Here is an 18,074-nt window from a genome sequence, read left to right on the forward strand (position 1 = left end):
ATAGATTAACTTGCAATCAGACAAAATATAATGAGCAGCAGGGGCGACAACGTAAGTTCCTATCATTGTCGAGTTCTAATCATTTTTAAAGACCTATTTATTAAAAAAATAAAATATCAATTATATTCTGGTTTTGTTTTGTTTTGTTTTGTTCTTTTCACCACAATTTTCATGTTGTGTAAATGATTAGTTGGCCCACAGGTTGGGAACCATTATGCACAAACACTGGAGACTGATACAAACTCTTTTAACAGAGGACTAAAAGCAAAACAACAATGCTCACATGTATAAATATGGACTTTCTCATTGTTACTATTATTACTGTTACAATTTCTGTTTGCTCAGTCTCCTTTCATTGATCTTGTGCTCTGTATTTTTTAGTATGCTACTATTGTGATGTTGTGTCATGCACTTGGTTCTATCTCATACTGTTGATATATGCTCTGTGCTTTTAGAATAGCCGCCTATGGACTGGTGTTGAAAATTAACACATGTGCTAAACACACCCAAGCAAAGCATCTGGTCTGTCCACTGAACAGTCTCAATGTATTTGTGATGTCCATATCAAATAAATAAACATAACATAACATATAGATTTCGCTCTGAAATATAGTATATATATATATATAATATAATAATATAAGTGCTTGTCCTTTCATGGATGCAAACAGCTGTAACACAGTTTAAGATCCAACATAACTGATCTTCTTTCTTTGTGTCTTTTTGGCAGCTTCTTTGTCAGGAGGATTTCAATCTTGATTTTGTAGCTTTAGCTCAAATTCCTTGAAGTCAGTTGATGGCCAGCACAGATCAACATTAAACTGTATTATGGAAGTGGCAGCAGTAATCTGAGAGCTGTAGGAGGATGTGTCATCAGACCATAGAGGCAGTTTAGCAGAGGATTACCATTACATCAAGATTAGAGGCTTCTCAACCACTGAACTGTGTGGCTTCATCTCTGTGTGGATAAACGGTGTCTGTCTGTAGATCAATACTTAGAAAAGAGCTAGAAAAAAAGACTCTCAAATTGATTGTAAAACAAACTAACACCCCCCTAAATCTATCTGCTCAGACATTCCTGCCCATATAACAGTGACAGCTGGGGTCTCTTTACAGGGAGCAAAGTATAACTGTTGTTCTAGTTGTTGTTTTCTTTCTCCATTTGTGTACGTGTGTGTGCTGGGGACAGGATAAAAGCCGGAGGGGAGCGAGGGGAAGTGGAGGTGTGAACGCCACACTGAGAGAAAGGTCATTACCTAGATGGGGGGGGGGGCGGCGAGGTGTGTGTGACGTCTCTTAATGTTTTTACGAGCTGACAGGTGTGTCGCGCCAGGTTCAGTTACAGCCCATAATGAGGATTGTTACTTGTTTTGTTTTTTTGCAGTGTGTGGTGTTGACAGTGGATTAAGCATTAGCACAGGCCTGCTCTTTGACATCTACGTGCTAAGTGGTTTGATGTCCACCTTTATTTGCTCACCGAGGTCTAAAGGTCATGTCACAAAACACTTGTTCTTCCTTAATTCAAAATTTATAAGAGACAATAAAAAGTATTTGTCTTTAAATTAAAAAAAAAAAGATTGGTTGTTGGATTTGACACAGATGTCCTCTGTTTGAATCAGCACACAACAGCATCTTGTCTGTTTTTTCTCAAGCAGGTTAGTGATGAAATCACAAGGCTTTTAATCTGATGAGGATTACTTTTTGTTGTCCTGAGCGCGTGATGCAAAATCGGTTTCATTTAGGGAAAATGTGTGGATGCTTAAATTCCCTCTCCTGACCGGTGAAGGGCACACTTGATGTCACTGATTATCAGGATTGTGCTGTCAATAAATAAATCTGCTGCATACATGAAGTCAGATTACAGATTACATGCTTCAGTCCATTTTTTTGATCAACCAGGGTCCAATTTTATTAAGATCCTGCCAGAAACACGTTATAAATAGTACAACATGTACCAAGGAAGCACTTTCAATCATTAAATGAGGCAGTTTAATGTTGATGCTTTACATACAAAGCTTGAATAGAAGACAATTTCACACAAATTACAGAATAGGCATTGCTATTTTTGTGTTTCTCTGATCAAAACATTCCCAATTCACCCGACAAAGCTTAAAGCAGAAGTAAGCGGAATATTTGTGTTAATATAAGTCTTAAATAGTTCTATCTTCCGACAGCAATCACTTATATAGAGTGTTTGGTCTGAAACACGGGTCTGTCAGTCACTCTGCTCTGCTGTAAGCCAAGGAGAAAACTTTCCTTGTATCCTACAACCTTTATCCAATGAGGAGAGAGAACGGCATAAAGGGGCGGTCCTCTCTGTGTGTGCAGCCAAGGGATGCGCGTGAATGTGGTGACGTAGGGACGAGGGCGGGGACTGCTAACTCCATCGGCTGACAGGAAGCTAGCCAAAACCACCGGATCGCTTACTTCTGCTTTAATGTTTGAGGTCAGACCACCTCCAGAGGGTCCCTGTCAGCCTTCGACACCACCACAGTGACGCTGTCAGGAAGACGCACAGCCAGCCTCTCCCTGAACACAGCCAGGAAGCCTCGCTCGCTGTTGCTGTGGTCGCTGAGGAGAACGCTGGTTCCCTTCGCCACAGCGTCCAGCACTTCATGGTGGGACATCTCACCTGGGAAATGGACGCATTGTAACATCAGGTAATAAAGTTGCAGGTAAATACCCCTCATGTACAACCACTATATACTGTATGTAAACTAACAGGACTGTTTAAGTTAACAGCTCTACCTGTGATGTAGAGGTCTGCCTTGACCCCCGACAGGACTGAAGCTCCTGATCCAGCACAAACAGCCGCAGATCTCACAGAGGACTCTGAAAAACACCAGAATAATTAAATCTACTCACATGTTAATGGGTTTATTATCACATTCAAAGCTTGCTCCATATGTGAGCTAGTAATCTGACATCTGTGTGGACAATTACACTTCTGGTGTGTTTGTTTATGGCCTTAATTACTTTTCATCTCAATTTAAACTAATCCTGACCCTGACCTCTGCAGGTGTTCATGTCAACCAAACTCCACTTTCTAAAATCGACCAAACATTTCATTCCTCTCTTTTTTAAACTTGTGCTAGTTTGATAAAGCAGCTGATTTGTTGTTTGTACCGAGTGTCTGCCCCCATCCTAGAGCCAAACGGAGGTGACTCAGACCCAGATGAGACTTCATCTTCTCAATGGCTGTTGCCACGGTTACCGGCTCATCCAAAACACTGATCCGTCCTTGGCCGTGGCCTGGGAGTGGGGGCTGCAGAAAGAGATGGGTGGAGGGCTCAGTTTAAAAATAGAAAACAATTTGAATTTGAAAGAGCTTTTTGTCTAATATCTCTGAATGGAATTGGTCTCCTCCATCTTTTTGTAAAACAAACATGGATGTCATCATTCAGTGAAGTGTTGCTGCTGCACCTTCTCTAACTTCAGGATGCTGAGGGACTGGCTGGGAGTGGTGTGTCGTAACAGTGCGTGGACACTGGGAGTCAGCGCTGAGTCACTGCAGGTAACACCGACATGGATCCCACTGCTGTCTGGCCTGTTGGAAGAAGAGGAAATACAGCATCAAAACAAAGGACCTCTGTAGATTCTGTTACCATGTTTCAACCAATACATTCAAAAACCATACATAACTTTTGACCACACTCTGCTTAATATGGATGGTTATCTTCTGCTCTTTTCAGTTTGTTTGAATCCACCAGAGCTCGTCAGAGTAGTTGTAGCTTTTACTTTGTTGTCACTGTGCTGCTACCAGTTTGTAATGAAGGCGCTGAAGGCTTTGATATCCACGGTGTGAAAGAGTTCGAGTTGGGGTCACTCTCGAAATGCTAAGTAACTTTAGAGGGCATTACCAGTCCTAATCAATGTTTACCTCAGATATCAGGTCACCTATGATCATTTCATTTCATACCATCCATACTCCCAACTGCAGCGTGTGGACGTTTATATTCGTTTTTGTTCAAGAATCTATTGTTTCTTCAATGTTCATTAATGGGCTCCGGACTAATTTAAAATATGTTCTGTGGTCGCAAGTTACGTCCTTTTGACCTTTTTAGACCTTTTGATTTCAATTTTAAAATTCGCTTTACAATTAAAATTCGGCTTCTGCATTGTTCCTTTCCAGGTCAGAGAACAAATGCCTCAGAGTCCCTCACATAGATGTCTATGGTCGACTTACTTGCGACCACAGAACAATTTTAAAATTAGTCCGGAGCCCATTAATGAAAATTGAAAAAAATGATAGATTCTTGAACAAAAACAAATATAAACGTCCACACGCTGCTGTTGGGAGTATGGATGGTATGAAATTAACTGATCATAGGTGACCTAATATCTGAGCAGGGCCGTTGCTAGGAATTCTGGGCCCCCTGAAAGAATACTAAAGTGGGCCCCTGCCCCCTTACCTTTCCACTTTTTTTTTCTTTGACTACGTATGTATTATAATTTTTTATTTAGCCTACTTTGTTTTGATGCTAATACAGCATTACTATGAGTATTAGTCAGAGTTTTATGCAGAATAAATCAGTCATACAAAGATTAGACTACTGGGTTTTTTTATGAGCCCTACAGGGCGCTGGGCCCCTAGAGTTATCATCACCATTCTCTCTTATACAACCGCCCTGTATCTGAGGTAAGCATGGATAACGGACTGGTAATGCCCTTTAAAGTCAAACCCAGAATAATAAACAAACTCAGGCTTGTTCTTCACCCTGACTGTAAAATGTAGGTGTGTTGGATTAACTAGAGGTTCCTAGTGTTTAAATGTTGATGTCATACTGTGTGTAATGGGAGACAATTGAGTGAGGGGAAATCAATCAAAGCTCTTACACAACCTGCTCACTGAATACTGTGGTGTCGTTCCACCATCACAAGCCTTCAGTTCCTCCGTGACAGCGTTCAGTTCGTCTGAGCTCCGGACCGTAAACTCCAGTTTGTGAGTGTGGGAGGCGGCGCTGTGGGCCTGGCTCAGCACCGACACACGGCCTCTACCTGAGGATCAGAGACAGACACCAGAGATGGGAAAAAAAAAATGCTCTCGATGGACAAGACATTGACACTTGGACAGAACAGGAGACCGGTGGGTCAGCGTCAAGTGTCACAACATTTTAGCTTGAGCCTTCATTAAATATGCAAATACCATAAGTCGTGTGTATGTGGCACAGTTTCCAACCAGAACGACGTCTTACCGAGTCCCCCCACCAGCCAGTCGTTGACCCCTCCTTTAACACTATCCCATGAAGTGTGAGGGGAGAAGATCGCGATCCCGGCCTCCACCGCCTTGACGGCCAATCGCTGCTTCCAATCTTTCTGGACCAGACGCTTGATTGGCCGAAATAAGGGTGGGTGATATGAGATAATGAGGTCGCAGCTCATGTTGTACGCTTCCTCCATGACAGCATCGGTCAGGTCGTTTGTCAGCAGGACGGTTTTAACCGGCCGAGGTTTGCTGGGCTCGACCAACAGGCCGACATTGTCCCACGACTCGGCGAGTGACAGAGGAGCGAGCTGCTCCAGCACCTGCAGAACCTCCTTCAGCTCCATCGGGCCAGAGGAGCGAGCAGAACCAGAGAGGCACCGGCTGGAGGAGAAGTGAACAGATGGGTGCAGAGGAAATGAGGTTTGCCGGCTCGTCAGGACGCTGTGAGCAGCTGAAGGCAGATGTGGATGGAGGGATGATACAGTTAAGGCAGAAGAGCGGAGAGCAGAGGATGAGATCCAGCTCCCTCTGCTACAAAGGCCTCTGGAGGTGAACGGTAAAACAGTCCGACAGAGGTTCATACATCCAGTCAACATCAGTGGAGACCTGTGTGACAGAAGAAAAAGAAATAACACGATTAATACACCACCAAGAGAACATCACTCTGCAGAACAAACATAGTTTCAGACTGACTGTTCATTGTCCCCAAAAACTATATGTTAATCAACCAGCTAGCAGACAATTGGTTAAATCATTTATCAATCACTCAGAGTAACCACTACACAGAAAATACTCAAAATTGATAAACTGGAGATTAGTTGGCAGATTTCTTTCTTTTTGAGTGACAAATTGATTTCTAATTAGCAGTTTTCTCCCTGTTTTGTTTCACTGCTGAATGAACACCTGTTTAGGATCTTTTGGTTGCACACAACAAACTGAAAATCTCACATTAGGCTCTCACCTTTTTTTATAACAATGTAAAAACGAATCATCTAACTTATATCAATCAAAAACTGTCACAAATGCTTCTGTCATTCAAAGTAAAGTAGATTTTGTTCAGTCATTTAACTAGACATTTAGGCTACACTTTGAAAAACTCTCCCTAATGTTTTATCTTTACGTGTTTTATCTAAAGAGACAGACAGTAAGGACTTCTGGGTCTTACTATATTCACTCCACTCTTGTGTTGAGTAAATGAAGCGCTGCTGTCCCAAACCTTCAAACACCTAACTTACAACCAGAGCTGCAGAGCTACAGAGCTACAGCAGCTAACAGCGCAGCTAACCAGTTAGCCGACATTAGCTGCCACGAGACACTGAACTAACGCTGCTATAACCACAAACACAGTATTTACACATCGATATGTGCATCAGTGAGTTCAACATACTGTCGCTGGCGTTGCACATGAGAGACAAACACGCTGCCGGAGATGGACACACTTGTCCCGGAGTGACAGCGACAGCAAAGTGCACTTACTGAGGAGTTGTGTCCCCTTCCGGCTTCCGTGGCTCGAAGCGGTGTTTTGATTGGACGGTCAAAATCTCCGTCGGGGGAAATAAACTTTTTCAGTGAATATGTTTTTTTTTTTTTTATCTCATTAGCTCTGTCGGAGATATATTACAATATACAATAATCAGCAGTATTTCACCTTAAATGAGTAAATTTACAAAATAATCTAAGCAACAAACTAGGCCATATCATTAAAATATTGTCAAATTACACAAGTAGCCTAGGTGGAAATAAACATTTGTTACCAATATTTTAAGCTTTCAAATCCTACTTAATGATTTATTTACATTTCTACTCTGCAAATATTTTTACATTATGTGTGAGTTCCTGCTCATTTTGACAACCCTGCATTTAATGACTGACTGTAAAAAATAAAATAAAAAGACTATGATGTAGAGGCTACACATAGATGTAAGATGAATCCCTGTTTTGTGATCTATTATAATATTGAATATAATTTCTCATCAGTATAGGCTACAAAGTGTAGTTAGTAATGAAGTAAAGTTTATAGAAGACTTTTCAAAGCAAAAGTAGCCATGTGGTCTGCAGCATAAAAAGCATCAGAGTGTGCAAAAAGTGAGGAAAGATAAGTATAAGTGTTTTAAGTTTTAAATTAAAGGACAAAATCATATTTAAATTCTTGATATATTTTATTTCTCAGACTGTAGAAAGTTGTGAAAATGAATAGAATCAAAATGACTGAGCCAAAACAGCCAGAGTGTTACAACTATAAGGACAACAGAAAATTTTGAAAATAGATCAAAACAATCTGCAGAGATTTTCAGTCCTCACCAATAAACATTAGTTTAATGCATAAAAAAAAAAAAAAAAAAAACCTAGGAATCTCATTACACAAGTTATTTGGATTCACCTCAATTAGTTCTTTTAAACCAAAAGCAAACACAGTATATAATCATTATTATTACATAATACAGTTTATAAGCCAGTGTAATGGTATAAATCAAATACAAAGAATAATGTGAACAGGAAAAGGCTAGATGACTTTGATAAGCTGTATTAAGTCCTATAGGGCAGGTGGTCCAGCAGAGGATACCACTTCTCAGAAGGATTACCAGTATTTTTGGAATAAACAAATTAAAATACGGACCAAAAAAAACCAAAACAGAGAGGAGGGTTAACAATGTCGGGAGATGATTGCAGAAGGTTAAAACTGCCAGTCTCATGATGTGTCCGACAACAAGCTGCTGGACAGACCGGCTACCTCGGAATTGAGTCAAAGAGCGAGAGAGAGAGAGAGAGAGAGAGAGAGAGAGAGAGAGAGAGAGAGAGAGAGATTATGGTGGATTAATGCAATAAAGGTTGATGCTGGATGTTAGAGGGATCAGGGAAGGATCAGGCCAAAGGCAGGACTGCATGCATTACATCATCAACCTCATCAACCTCCCTGTGAACTACACCCCTCAATTTAGATAGGACCCCCCCTCCCCTCCCCCCTCCCTTTCCAGACACCCATTACATTGCATGTAGGCTACATTAATAATCCACAAATAAAAGCAATAAATCCGTCCAAAATGACAGTTTCTCCCACATCCTGGTGCTGGCTGCCTGCCCACACAAGAGAGCAGTTATTTACAACAGAGAAAAAAACAAAATTTGTCGCTTATCCATTAAGCATATTGGCACAGCTATCATCACCCCTTGTATCCAATCTGTGGAGTGCCATTGACAGATGTGACTTTAGTTATTAGGTGCTCGTGCACGGAGGTGGAACAGCTTCACTTTTGTTAATTGGTCCTATAAGCCCTCATTCCTCCATCTGTCCATCCGTTTGAGGCTCTGCCCGGTTTGTCATGCAATAACATCTGTTTGTGAGGGCGCATGTGTCCCCATCCACATCCCTAAAGTCCCTCAGCCCAGGTGTTTAATCTGCTGCTGCCTTTGGATTGGCTGGTGTTGAGGATAAGACACAAGACGACCTATCAGGGTAGGAAGTGGAATCAGTGGAAATGATGCTGCAATTTTTGTGTTTTCATTGCTGTGTTGAAATAACGAAATAAACTGTGTGGAAATAAACTAATGAAACTAACTATGACTTAATTCCTTATGTATATAGTCAGTGTTTTTAATAAACTGCCCTGCAACTCTTCCCCACAGTCTGGCTCCAAATTTCCACAAACATTAACAACTTTTTACCGAGAGTGGCCAAAGCCCAGACTGTGCCCTCTGAAAGGCTTAATGCTCAGACAAGTACATCTTTTTTTGCCATCTCTTTGCACAGAATGCTTAGAAATCTGTTATGCATGTGTTATGATGTCAGATTTTTCAGATGATGTCTCATGGATGGTACTTTAACCAAATCAGTAGCCTCGTCTATTTTTGGTCACACAATCTCTTTATCCTGATGTCCTTCCAAAGCCAAAGCAGAGAAGTTACTCAACCCTCAACATTTCTACCCACAGCGCAGCGGCATCACTGATGTTTTCGCTTTCTAAATCCCCTCTGCATGAAATCCATAGATCAATTCATTACACAACCCGCGCATTGCAAATTATTATGCAATTTGATTTGTCATAGAGGTCGTGCTGTGAATATGTCCCACATTTGCTTTGCTTTTTCAGCTCTGAAGCGACACAGCAGACATTTTCACTTGTCATCAAGAAACTAAATGGAATTCAGCCGTGACTCATTTTATTAGTTTTACTCAAGTTTCACCCTGTGTGACACGTGAGAAAGTTTTCCTTTGGTTTAAATTACTATGTGCCATAATAGACAGATGTTTTAATAACAAGTTAAGTGTAAAGTCTCTTTATTTTCTGATTACTTTGCCAAAGTCAGAAGTGAAATCCCAGCGTCCTCGGTGGAGGAGGCACACAAAACTCATGTATAGTGTTCACGTATATAATGATATTTTTATTTTTGGTCTTTGACATTTGAATATACCAGGATTCAACTTGTTGGATTTGATCCATAAATAAATGATGTAATCCAGGGAGTAGCATTACAAGTCTAGGCAAACAGAAACAGAGTAGCTGTTCATTTTGCATCATGAGATAATTTCAGTGAAAAGAGTAATGTAGCAATGATTCAATACACGCTTTTCAAAAAAAAAAAAGAAATCAATCAATCAGAGCAACAAAACAATCCAAAATGGCTTTGTGTATATACAATATATATAATCAAACAAAATAATATAGCTCTTTTCAATAGTCTTACAAAAATGTGTCAGTACATGATTGTGAGTCTTTGCATAGCTGTATATTCTCTGAGAACGATTTGATATTGCTTGACTTTTCTTTGCAGCACTAAATTAGAATTTTAATTTTATTATTATTAAGTTTGTTCTCAATATGCACAGGTTAATCTGTCAAGGAGCTTTAGACAAAGACAGCGTTGTTATTAATGCATGACCGCAGATGTGCAAAGGTACTCTCTTGATTGACCTTCTCCTCGGCCGACGCCATCATTGATGGGACATCATTCTGACGAACTCTGCAGAGGACGACAAAAAGTTCAGTTCAGTTTCCTGTGAGGTGACAAAGTTGCATTTATTCCCTCAACATGTTAACATTAAAAGACACTGTACCTTCAAAGTCTACAGTGCCATCTCCGTTGTCATCCACTTCTTTCACTATGGCATCTATCTCCCTCTGACCCATGTGCTCTCCCATCAGCTTTGTCATGGCTAAGCGCAGCTCCTCTGTTGAGATCTCTCCGTCCCCGTCCACATCGAACTAAACAAGAGACGAAAGAAGATTTAAGAGGCGACGTCAGTGTGTTGTTCATCTTTATGAGACTGTGCTGCGTGAGTAGTAACGGAGCACGGTCTGACATCGGAGCTTCTGGAGAGTCTTTTCATTTCCTTGTGAAACATCAGAGCTCCTGGAAAGTTTCTGCAAAGTGTTTCATTAATTTGTCACCTCTTTAAAGGCATCTTTCAGCTCCTTCATGCCAATCATCCCCGCCGTTTCTGCCAGAAGCTTCGGAGTCATCAGTTCCACAAAGTCCTCAAAGTCGACTCTGCCACCAACTGCGGAAAATAAAAGTACATAATGAGTTTGAGAAACATCCATCACTCTTACGTTACTTGCATTTCTGGCAGCTGTGCATCTCAAAGGTTTTGATCAAGCCCAATGTCTCACAGGACGTCTAAGAGATTGTGTCACCTTTGGGTCCAATCAGACAAAATCTTTTTTTTCTTTAAAAAAAAATATATTGTTCACTCACGGTTCATGTTGATGTTCTGGCTCAGCTCGATCAGCTCCATCTCAGTGGGCATGTAGCCCATCGTCCTCATCAGGTTCCCCAGGTCCTTGCAGCTGATCAGCCCATCCTTGTCTTTATCAAACTCATTGAATGCATCACGCAGCTCTACAAAAAATACAGCAACACACACAAAATTACATATTTTGGTTAACCGGACAAGTTGTGATTAGTTTAATCTGCATATTATGATGAAAACAGGAGAATGTCATTTGTAAGAATTGAACTCACCTTCGATCTCATCATCAGCCAGCTCTCTGGTCTGCACAAAGAGAATAATATTTGGTTTGGTCCAGTGTAGCATGGACATTTATAACAAATGTCGTACTCTGTGATACATTAAACACTAACCTAAAATACATTCTACCAAACGACCAACCACACAATTAGCAAAATGGATGTTTCATCTATCTTTAGAGCTGCCCCTACTCTATCAAAAGCCGTGGCACCAAAGAGAAGTTGGATTTTTATTATGGCCTGGATTCAAGTGTAGATTATGGCCACATTGGCAGGAAGGCTTCATATGAGCTGGTGTCATCATGCCACAGTAAACAGCAGGCAGCAGATTCTCTCCCTGTGTGTGTGAGTCTAAATCACTTATCATTTTATCCTGTCACCTTTCAGGTCATAATCCTGTCAGCCGTTCAACAGCAGTTTGCAAACATCAACACACACACACACACAAAAAAAAGTGAAATAGGCTCTTACAATGTTTTTCCCTCCACGCAGGAAAATGCACGCTGCCCCCAAACTCATTTCTGCAAATACAAATACAGACAGTGATGTAGAAATGTGTTATTTAGTAATTTAACATTTCCTGACGTGACACAAAGCTGCTGGTGTTTGCTAGAGCCAGAAAATCAGGATTAAGACAGATTGAGGAGTCTGTGTTCCCTCTTGGGGATTGGACAACATGCCCCATGGGCTCTGTGTGTATGTGTGTGTCTGTCTGTCTGTCTGTCTGTGTGTGTTAATTTTCTGACATCTTTTAAACATTTACTAAAATTATACTGATTGATTCATAATATTAATTCACATTTTCACACCACTAAGGCTCATAAACACTGTAAAAATAAATAGGCTAAATAACTGAAAGAAAGAAAGACTAATTTGTTAAAACAGATGCAAATGTAATTTCTTTTCAAGAGCAACAATAATTCAAAGTGATGAAATATTTGACAAATACAGAGACAACTGTGACTCTATGACATTTGATGAAAACAACATTTTAATCAAATGTCATAGACTCTTTTTTATCATGAGTTTAATGATTAAATTAGGATTAAGTGGAGTTATATGCTCTCACCTTTTTATGGTGATTTCTGTTCTGCAGCCAAGCGCATCCCACACGACCCCTGAAGCGGAGACTCAGCAGCTGACCAGTGCAGTGCAAACAAGCCCCTCTGTTTCCGTCTGGTTCTTAATCTTCTTCTCAGTGTCAGTCCGGTCCCTCTAAAGCCAAGGCAGCCCTTCCTCTCAGCGTGTGGTGACCCTGTCTGCCCGGTCTACTGGGATGTTCGGGAGGTTGTATTAGGGGAGGTGGGGTTGTGGGCTCTGTGGGGAGGAGTCAGGTTCACCAGCTGAAGAGATGCAGCCCTGGTTTCCAGCCGAGTGTTGACATCATTGTGAACACTGGAGTAGAATAGCAGAGGAAATTGGATACTATCAGTTTACAGGTTAGGGGGGTACAGTTGCTTGTTTACAGTTTCTGTTCCCAAGAGGATTCATCCATATACAGCAGCTTCCACTGTAGCTGCAACGCCGCGGCCTGATTTTCACTATTTGATTCATCTGTCAGTTATTTTGCAATTGAGAAAATGACTACGAATGCCAGTAGCCTACACAAGTGCAACAGGACCGGATGGCCACGCTCGACAATGCAGAGACACACACATACAAAGGCTACAATAAAATTGTGAAATATTTATACATCTTACTAGATCAAAAGATAAAACAATAAAAGAGGTGCAAAACTTCACTATAAGAGGAGGTTGTTGTAATCACCTAACCATATAAAAAGTGCATATGCTGCCATTGCACATTAGTTGTCATAGCCTAGTCTCGCTCGCCAGACCCTCCTCCAGAGAAGAAGGTTGTCATCATTTTGCACAAAATTGCTCATTTTCAGATTTTTTCAAATTCCAACATTTTTATTCCTCTCTTAATGAGAGAAATGCTTCAAAGTTGTCAGATTAGGCCCTACATATAGTTTCAAATATATTCTTGTAATTCTGTTTTACTATAATTTCCACTAATTACTTTATTTTTTTAATTTTTTTTTTACTTAGGCTACTTTTATTTATTAAACCTTTTGTAACTCAGCTTAAAACAATCTTACTTAAATGTAGTCATTGCAGCACATATAACAGAAATATAAATGTGCTCTTGGGCAAAAAGCCACTGAATATAGGCTGAAATGATTCTTACTGAGTCAACTGAATTAATCCTTTAACAGTGTATTTTTCTTTCATGTAATGGTTTTCATAATTCCATGTTACCCTCATGATAGGGGGAGGAGTAAGGGGTATAGATGAATGGAAATGAAATAAAATGAAATAAAAAGTTGATCACAAAAAAACAGTGTATTTTAACAAATAAGTTATGTGAGTTATGCTAATTATTTTACTTTTTGAATTCAGTTTGTACTGACAAATAAAAACGAACATTTCAAATCACATGCCTTGTTTTTTTTCTCGTTGAAAAATATATGCAACACCATAAAAGAAAAGACCTTACATGACCTCTCTCTCCATTGTTATTAAGAGGCTGTAGGATGAGACAGGCCGATTACAGCTAATATCCTACTGTGTGATAATCTAAGAGTATTGGTTACATTTGCGTGCAAAAAAGGGATTATTTCCTCCATAAAGACCCTGATGACAATGTGTAGGATTAATGTCTCTGGGTCAGCGGCAAGGATGTAAATGTTGAGTCTGAATTAACTGGCTGAACTGAAACCCTTCAGATCCGGATCTTACTGTGTGTGTGTGTGTGTCCTTTGCTCTGACCTTTTCCCCTCTGCCTGACTCTCTGCTTATGTAAATTCATCAAAAATCTGTTTGCATAAGAAGCATAATCCGCTGGACTATGCAACAGGAAATAGTAATGATTTTATTATCTTTTTTTCTTTGTCATTTCAGTGGGACAGCTGAGAGGTTAGGGTACCTCCACGGCTGTGAAAAGATACTCGTGGAGAAGGCAAGGCGAGTATGAATGAAAACTAAGAGGAGGAAGAGGAGGAGGGGACTAGGTGTAGGCTATGTGTTTTCTTTTTGGGAATGATGTGAATTATAAAGGATGAAGATTTAGAGGATGAATGGAAACCTGTCCTGTTTGACCCTCAACGCTCAGCCAATAACTTTAACGTGTCATTATCGTGTGTACCAGCAGCAGCTTCCCATTTCTGACGCATCCGAGTCTGGTGTCTGGTGTCTGGTGATAGTTTGACTGTAACAAGCTGCAGGGAAGAGGGAAAAATGTTGTTTTTGTTGTGTATTTTGTGTATGTTTTGTGTTGGCTAAAAATACACAACAGAGATTATAGTGAGTGGATTATAAATGCAGAGTCTGGTCAGATGTGGGATTGCGATGTTGCGTGTCTGTGTGGCCCTAAAAGAAAACGGCACAGAAGGCAAACTTCCAAATTCTTTTTAGCCTACATGAAAGGCCATTAAGAAAAAAATATAAAAATCAGTAAGCAGTGTAAGAACGATTACATCATACATTTATGTGGACATCTTATCAGAAATAATATATCATCATCTTTAGTAATGGAAATGGCTTAAGTAACAAACAATGTTGGTTCCTCTTCATTTCTTTAATCTGCAATTCGCAACATGCATTTTCAAAGCAAAAAAGGCAAATCCCTATATTAGGAGACATTAAAATTGCAGCTGGAGAATAGCTGGATAGAGCTGGCAGATCTTGTGTAGGCCCAAATCATTTAAACGGCATATATCTACAATTTGAAACATATTTCTCTTATTTGCAGGGATCATCTGTCATCCCAAAAATCTGCCACTTAAAATGGATAGGTGCTGTATGACAACAATCTGTTGACTTGTTTTTAATACCTACCACTCCAATGGAGTTTTATTCATATTGGTCACAAAAACTTAAAATTAAAAAAGTAGTAGGCCTATCTTTGTTGTATCTCTACTGTAGTATTTGTATTAACGATGATATTAATAATTTAAGTGGCCTATTGTTTTATTTGTTGTTATTACATGTAACACTAGCCTACACAGGGGTGCAGATCCGATGTCAGGATTAGGGGGGTGGGGGGGGGCGGGGGGGGGGGGGGGGGGGGGGGTCAAAAAGTGATTTTTTTTTTACCCATATGCAGCTCATACCATGCCACCATAAATCATCTAGAGGCTCGCCATATCATTCAAAAAGTACTGCACAGGGAATCATTTATTGTGCTTACCTGTCTTGTTTATTTGTCCTAAACAGCCAACAGCTCAAATCACTGCTACTTAAGTGTTAGTAAATCATCATTTTAAGGGTCTCAGGTAAATGTCTACTCACGTTCTTATCTCTCGCCTCCCTCCAGCCTTCCCAGATCCCCAATTCTTCTCACCATCTTCCTTTTCTCCTAGTGTATGGGACTTTATGCATGATTGCATCGTACTGGAGGAGACGAGAGATGGGATGTGTAGTCAGAAATATATTTGTCAAACATTATTTGTTCCACCATTTCAATAATTTCTTTTTAGATGTGAATCTAAAATGTGAAGTCTGAAAATACATTTGTTCAATTTTGAATAATTTAGGTTATTTTTAGGGACAATTCATGTTTTTCAGAAATTGGAGGGGACATGTCCACCCCGTCCCCCCTGGGATCTGCACCCATGAGCCTACATGTAGCCTGCTCAGTGGCGTGCACAGACTTTTTGAAGGGCAGGGGCGAAAAGTCCCACCGTACTTAAAACAGTTGTTGGTCCCTTATACATCTCCCTACCCCCTTAGACACACAGCAAATTTATTTTTCACGGTGCCTATGATTCATAAAGAAATTGGCCGCCGATCTTTCAAATACAAAGCTCCATCTGATTGGAACAATCTACCCCCTGTGTTAAAGTCCATCACCTCCTTCTATATCTTTCGAACAGATCTATTTTCCCAATTAAGAACAGGTTGCTCATGTTTTTGATGCAGTGGTTTACGGTTGCCTCCGATGTGTGTTGCTCTTGTTATTGGGGCAGACCCATTTGTGTATTTGTGTACTTGCTCATGTGTATACTTGCTCACATCTACATTTACACAGTATGTAGGTTTATGTGCATTTTCAGTGTAAGTCTATGATAAGTTGGGTGGGGTTTGGGGGTTGGTGAAGTGGGTGAGCAGTGTGCTGTGCTTTGTGTCTCTGTGTGTTTTGTATCATTGTAATAGTATGTCTTGTTTGTGTATTGTTTGCATTGTTTCTGTATAGGGACCCCCTCGAAAACGAGATGCTGCATCTCAAGGGGCTATCCTAAATAAACTTAAACTTAAAAGGAAAAGAAAGGGCACATATAGCGCGTCCTCGCCACTGAAGAGGGCACTTTAGCACATGTTTTGGCTCCTAGAGGTGACTCCTAGAGGGCACTTTCAGGGCTGCCAAGTTTCAGAAAATGACAAGAGTGAGACTGTAGAGACATGTTGTGTTCGGCCGCGACCATAGGTCGCCGGCGAAATTTTTTTGCCTATTTTAACGTCGATTTGGCCTGTTGATACCTTAAAGCAGAAGTGAGTGATCCGGTCGTTTTCGCTAATGCTGCGTTCCAGGCAGGCTTTTGAAATCGTAAATTACAGCTTCAAGTCACAACTTACGACTTTGTAGCGTTCCAGGCAACCCACTCGTGTTTTTCCGACCTGTTTTACCGGTGAAAGTCACTATAACGGCCACTCGTAACTTCTGACCCGTGAACTCGTACCAGATCGAACTGGTACGACTTCACGGTCGGAAAAATACGAGTTTCCTTGAACGCACCATAACAGTCCTCGTCGCTACGTCACCACATTCACGGCGTTCCTTGGCTGCACACACAGCCCTGCATGCCGTTCTCTCTCCTCATTGGATAAAAACTGTAGGATACAATAAATGTTTTCTCTTCGGCTCAGAGCAGAGCAGAGTGACTGACAGACCCGTGTTTCAGTCCAAACACTCTATGTAAGTGATTGCTGTCGGAAGATATAACTATTTAAGACTTATATTAACACAAATATATCACTCACTTCTGCTTTAAGACTGATGTCCTCACCTCCATGCCAGCTGCTCTCCCTGCACTGTGGCCTCCTAATGCTATTCTTAATTAACCAGAAATTAGAAATGAAAATTGTAACAAGAATTTTGACAAAGTCAAGTCAAAAGTCAAGTCAAAGGCACAAAGGACTGATGGATTGGTTATCTCGGTCAGTTACTCAAACTAGAAGTTTATGGAAAAAAAAAATAGTTTAGGCTATTGATTGGGGAAATATAAGCATGAGAAATGTCAAGTGTGGCATGAGAATGGGTCAAATTGCGTGACTGTCACACTCAAAGCGTGAGGCTTGGCAGCTCTGCACTTTAGCACGCGTTTTGGCTTCCAAGAGGGCACTTTAGCACGCGTTTTGGCTTCCAAGGGGGCACTTTAGCACGCGTTTTGGCTTCCAAGAGGGCACTTTAGCACGCGTTTTGGCTTCGAAGAGGGCACTTTAGCACGCATTTTGGCTTCCAAGAGGGCACTTTAGCACGAGTTTTGGCTCCTAGAGGGCACTTTAGCACAGGTTTTGGCTCCTAGAGGGAACTTTAGCACAGATTTAGGCTCCTAGAGGGCACTTTAGCACAGGTTTTGGCTCCTAGAGGGCACTTTAGCACGCGTTTTGGCTCCCACGAGGGCACTTAAGCACGCATTCTGAACTTCTGGCTCCCAAGAGGTCACTTTAGCACAGGTTTTGGCTCCTAGAGGGAACTTTAGCACAGATTTAGGCTCCTAGAGGGCACTTTAGCACAGGTTTTGGCTCCTAGAGGGCACTTTAGCACGCGTTTTGGCTCCCACGAGGGCACTTAAGCACGCATTCTGAACTTCTGGCTCCCAAGAGGTCACTTTAGCACACGTTTTGGCTCCTAGAGGGCACTTTAGCACGCGTTTTGGTTTCCGAGAGGGCACTTTAGC

The 18,074-nt window shown here is 40.9% G+C and overlaps 2 protein-coding genes across 3 annotated transcripts; both read right to left on the reverse strand.

Annotated features, from left to right (window-relative positions):
- Positions 1-1,934: 1,934 nt before the first annotated feature.
- Positions 1,935-6,715, reverse strand: nif3l1 (NIF3 NGG1 interacting factor 3-like 1). 2 transcript variants are annotated; one of them, XM_083994168.1, is made up of 7 exons: positions 6,683-6,715; positions 5,196-5,812; positions 4,842-4,998; positions 3,424-3,547; positions 3,127-3,265; positions 2,749-2,832; positions 1,935-2,632 (listed from the first exon to the last, which is right to left on the reverse strand). In XM_083994168.1, exons 2-7 carry the CDS (start codon positions 5,800-5,802, stop codon positions 2,448-2,450), a joined length of 1,296 nt encoding a protein of 431 aa, XP_083850294.1. In that variant the 5' UTR covers positions 5,803-5,812; positions 6,683-6,715; the 3' UTR covers positions 1,935-2,447. The 2 variants fall into 2 exon arrangements, with proteins under 2 accessions (XP_083850294.1, XP_083850293.1); XM_083994167.1 differs by having other exon boundaries at positions 6,594-6,694.
- A 3,421-nt stretch (positions 6,716-10,136) lies between these two features.
- cabp5a (calcium binding protein 5a) lies at positions 10,137-11,692 on the reverse strand (the record flags this gene model as incomplete). The annotated part of the gene is made up of 6 exons (XM_083994192.1): positions 10,137-10,165; positions 10,260-10,407; positions 10,594-10,703; positions 10,901-11,044; positions 11,168-11,198; positions 11,645-11,692. The coding sequence occupies 6 exons, from the start codon at positions 11,690-11,692 to the stop codon at positions 10,137-10,139; spliced, it is 510 nt and encodes a 169-aa protein (XP_083850318.1).
- Between the last annotated feature and the right edge of the window lie 6,382 nt (positions 11,693-18,074).

Source organism: Trachurus trachurus, assembly GCF_905171665.1.
Source record: "Trachurus trachurus genome assembly, chromosome: 19".
In the NCBI taxonomy this organism is placed as follows: domain Eukaryota; kingdom Metazoa; phylum Chordata; class Actinopteri; order Carangiformes; family Carangidae; genus Trachurus; species Trachurus trachurus.

Coding starts and splice junctions, on each gene's coding strand:
- nif3l1 (XM_083994168.1), bottom strand. CDS start 5,802: ATGTTGACTGGATGTATGAACCTCTGTCGGACTGTTTTACCGTTCACC. Junction 4,999..5,195: donor CTGGCTGGTGGGGGGACTCG/GTAAGACGTCGT, acceptor TCTGATCCTCAG/GTAGAGGCCGTGTGTCGGTG. Junction 2,633..2,748: donor GGCAGACCTCTACATCACAG/GTAGAGCTGTTA, acceptor TCCATTTCCCAG/GTGAGATGTCCCACCATGAA.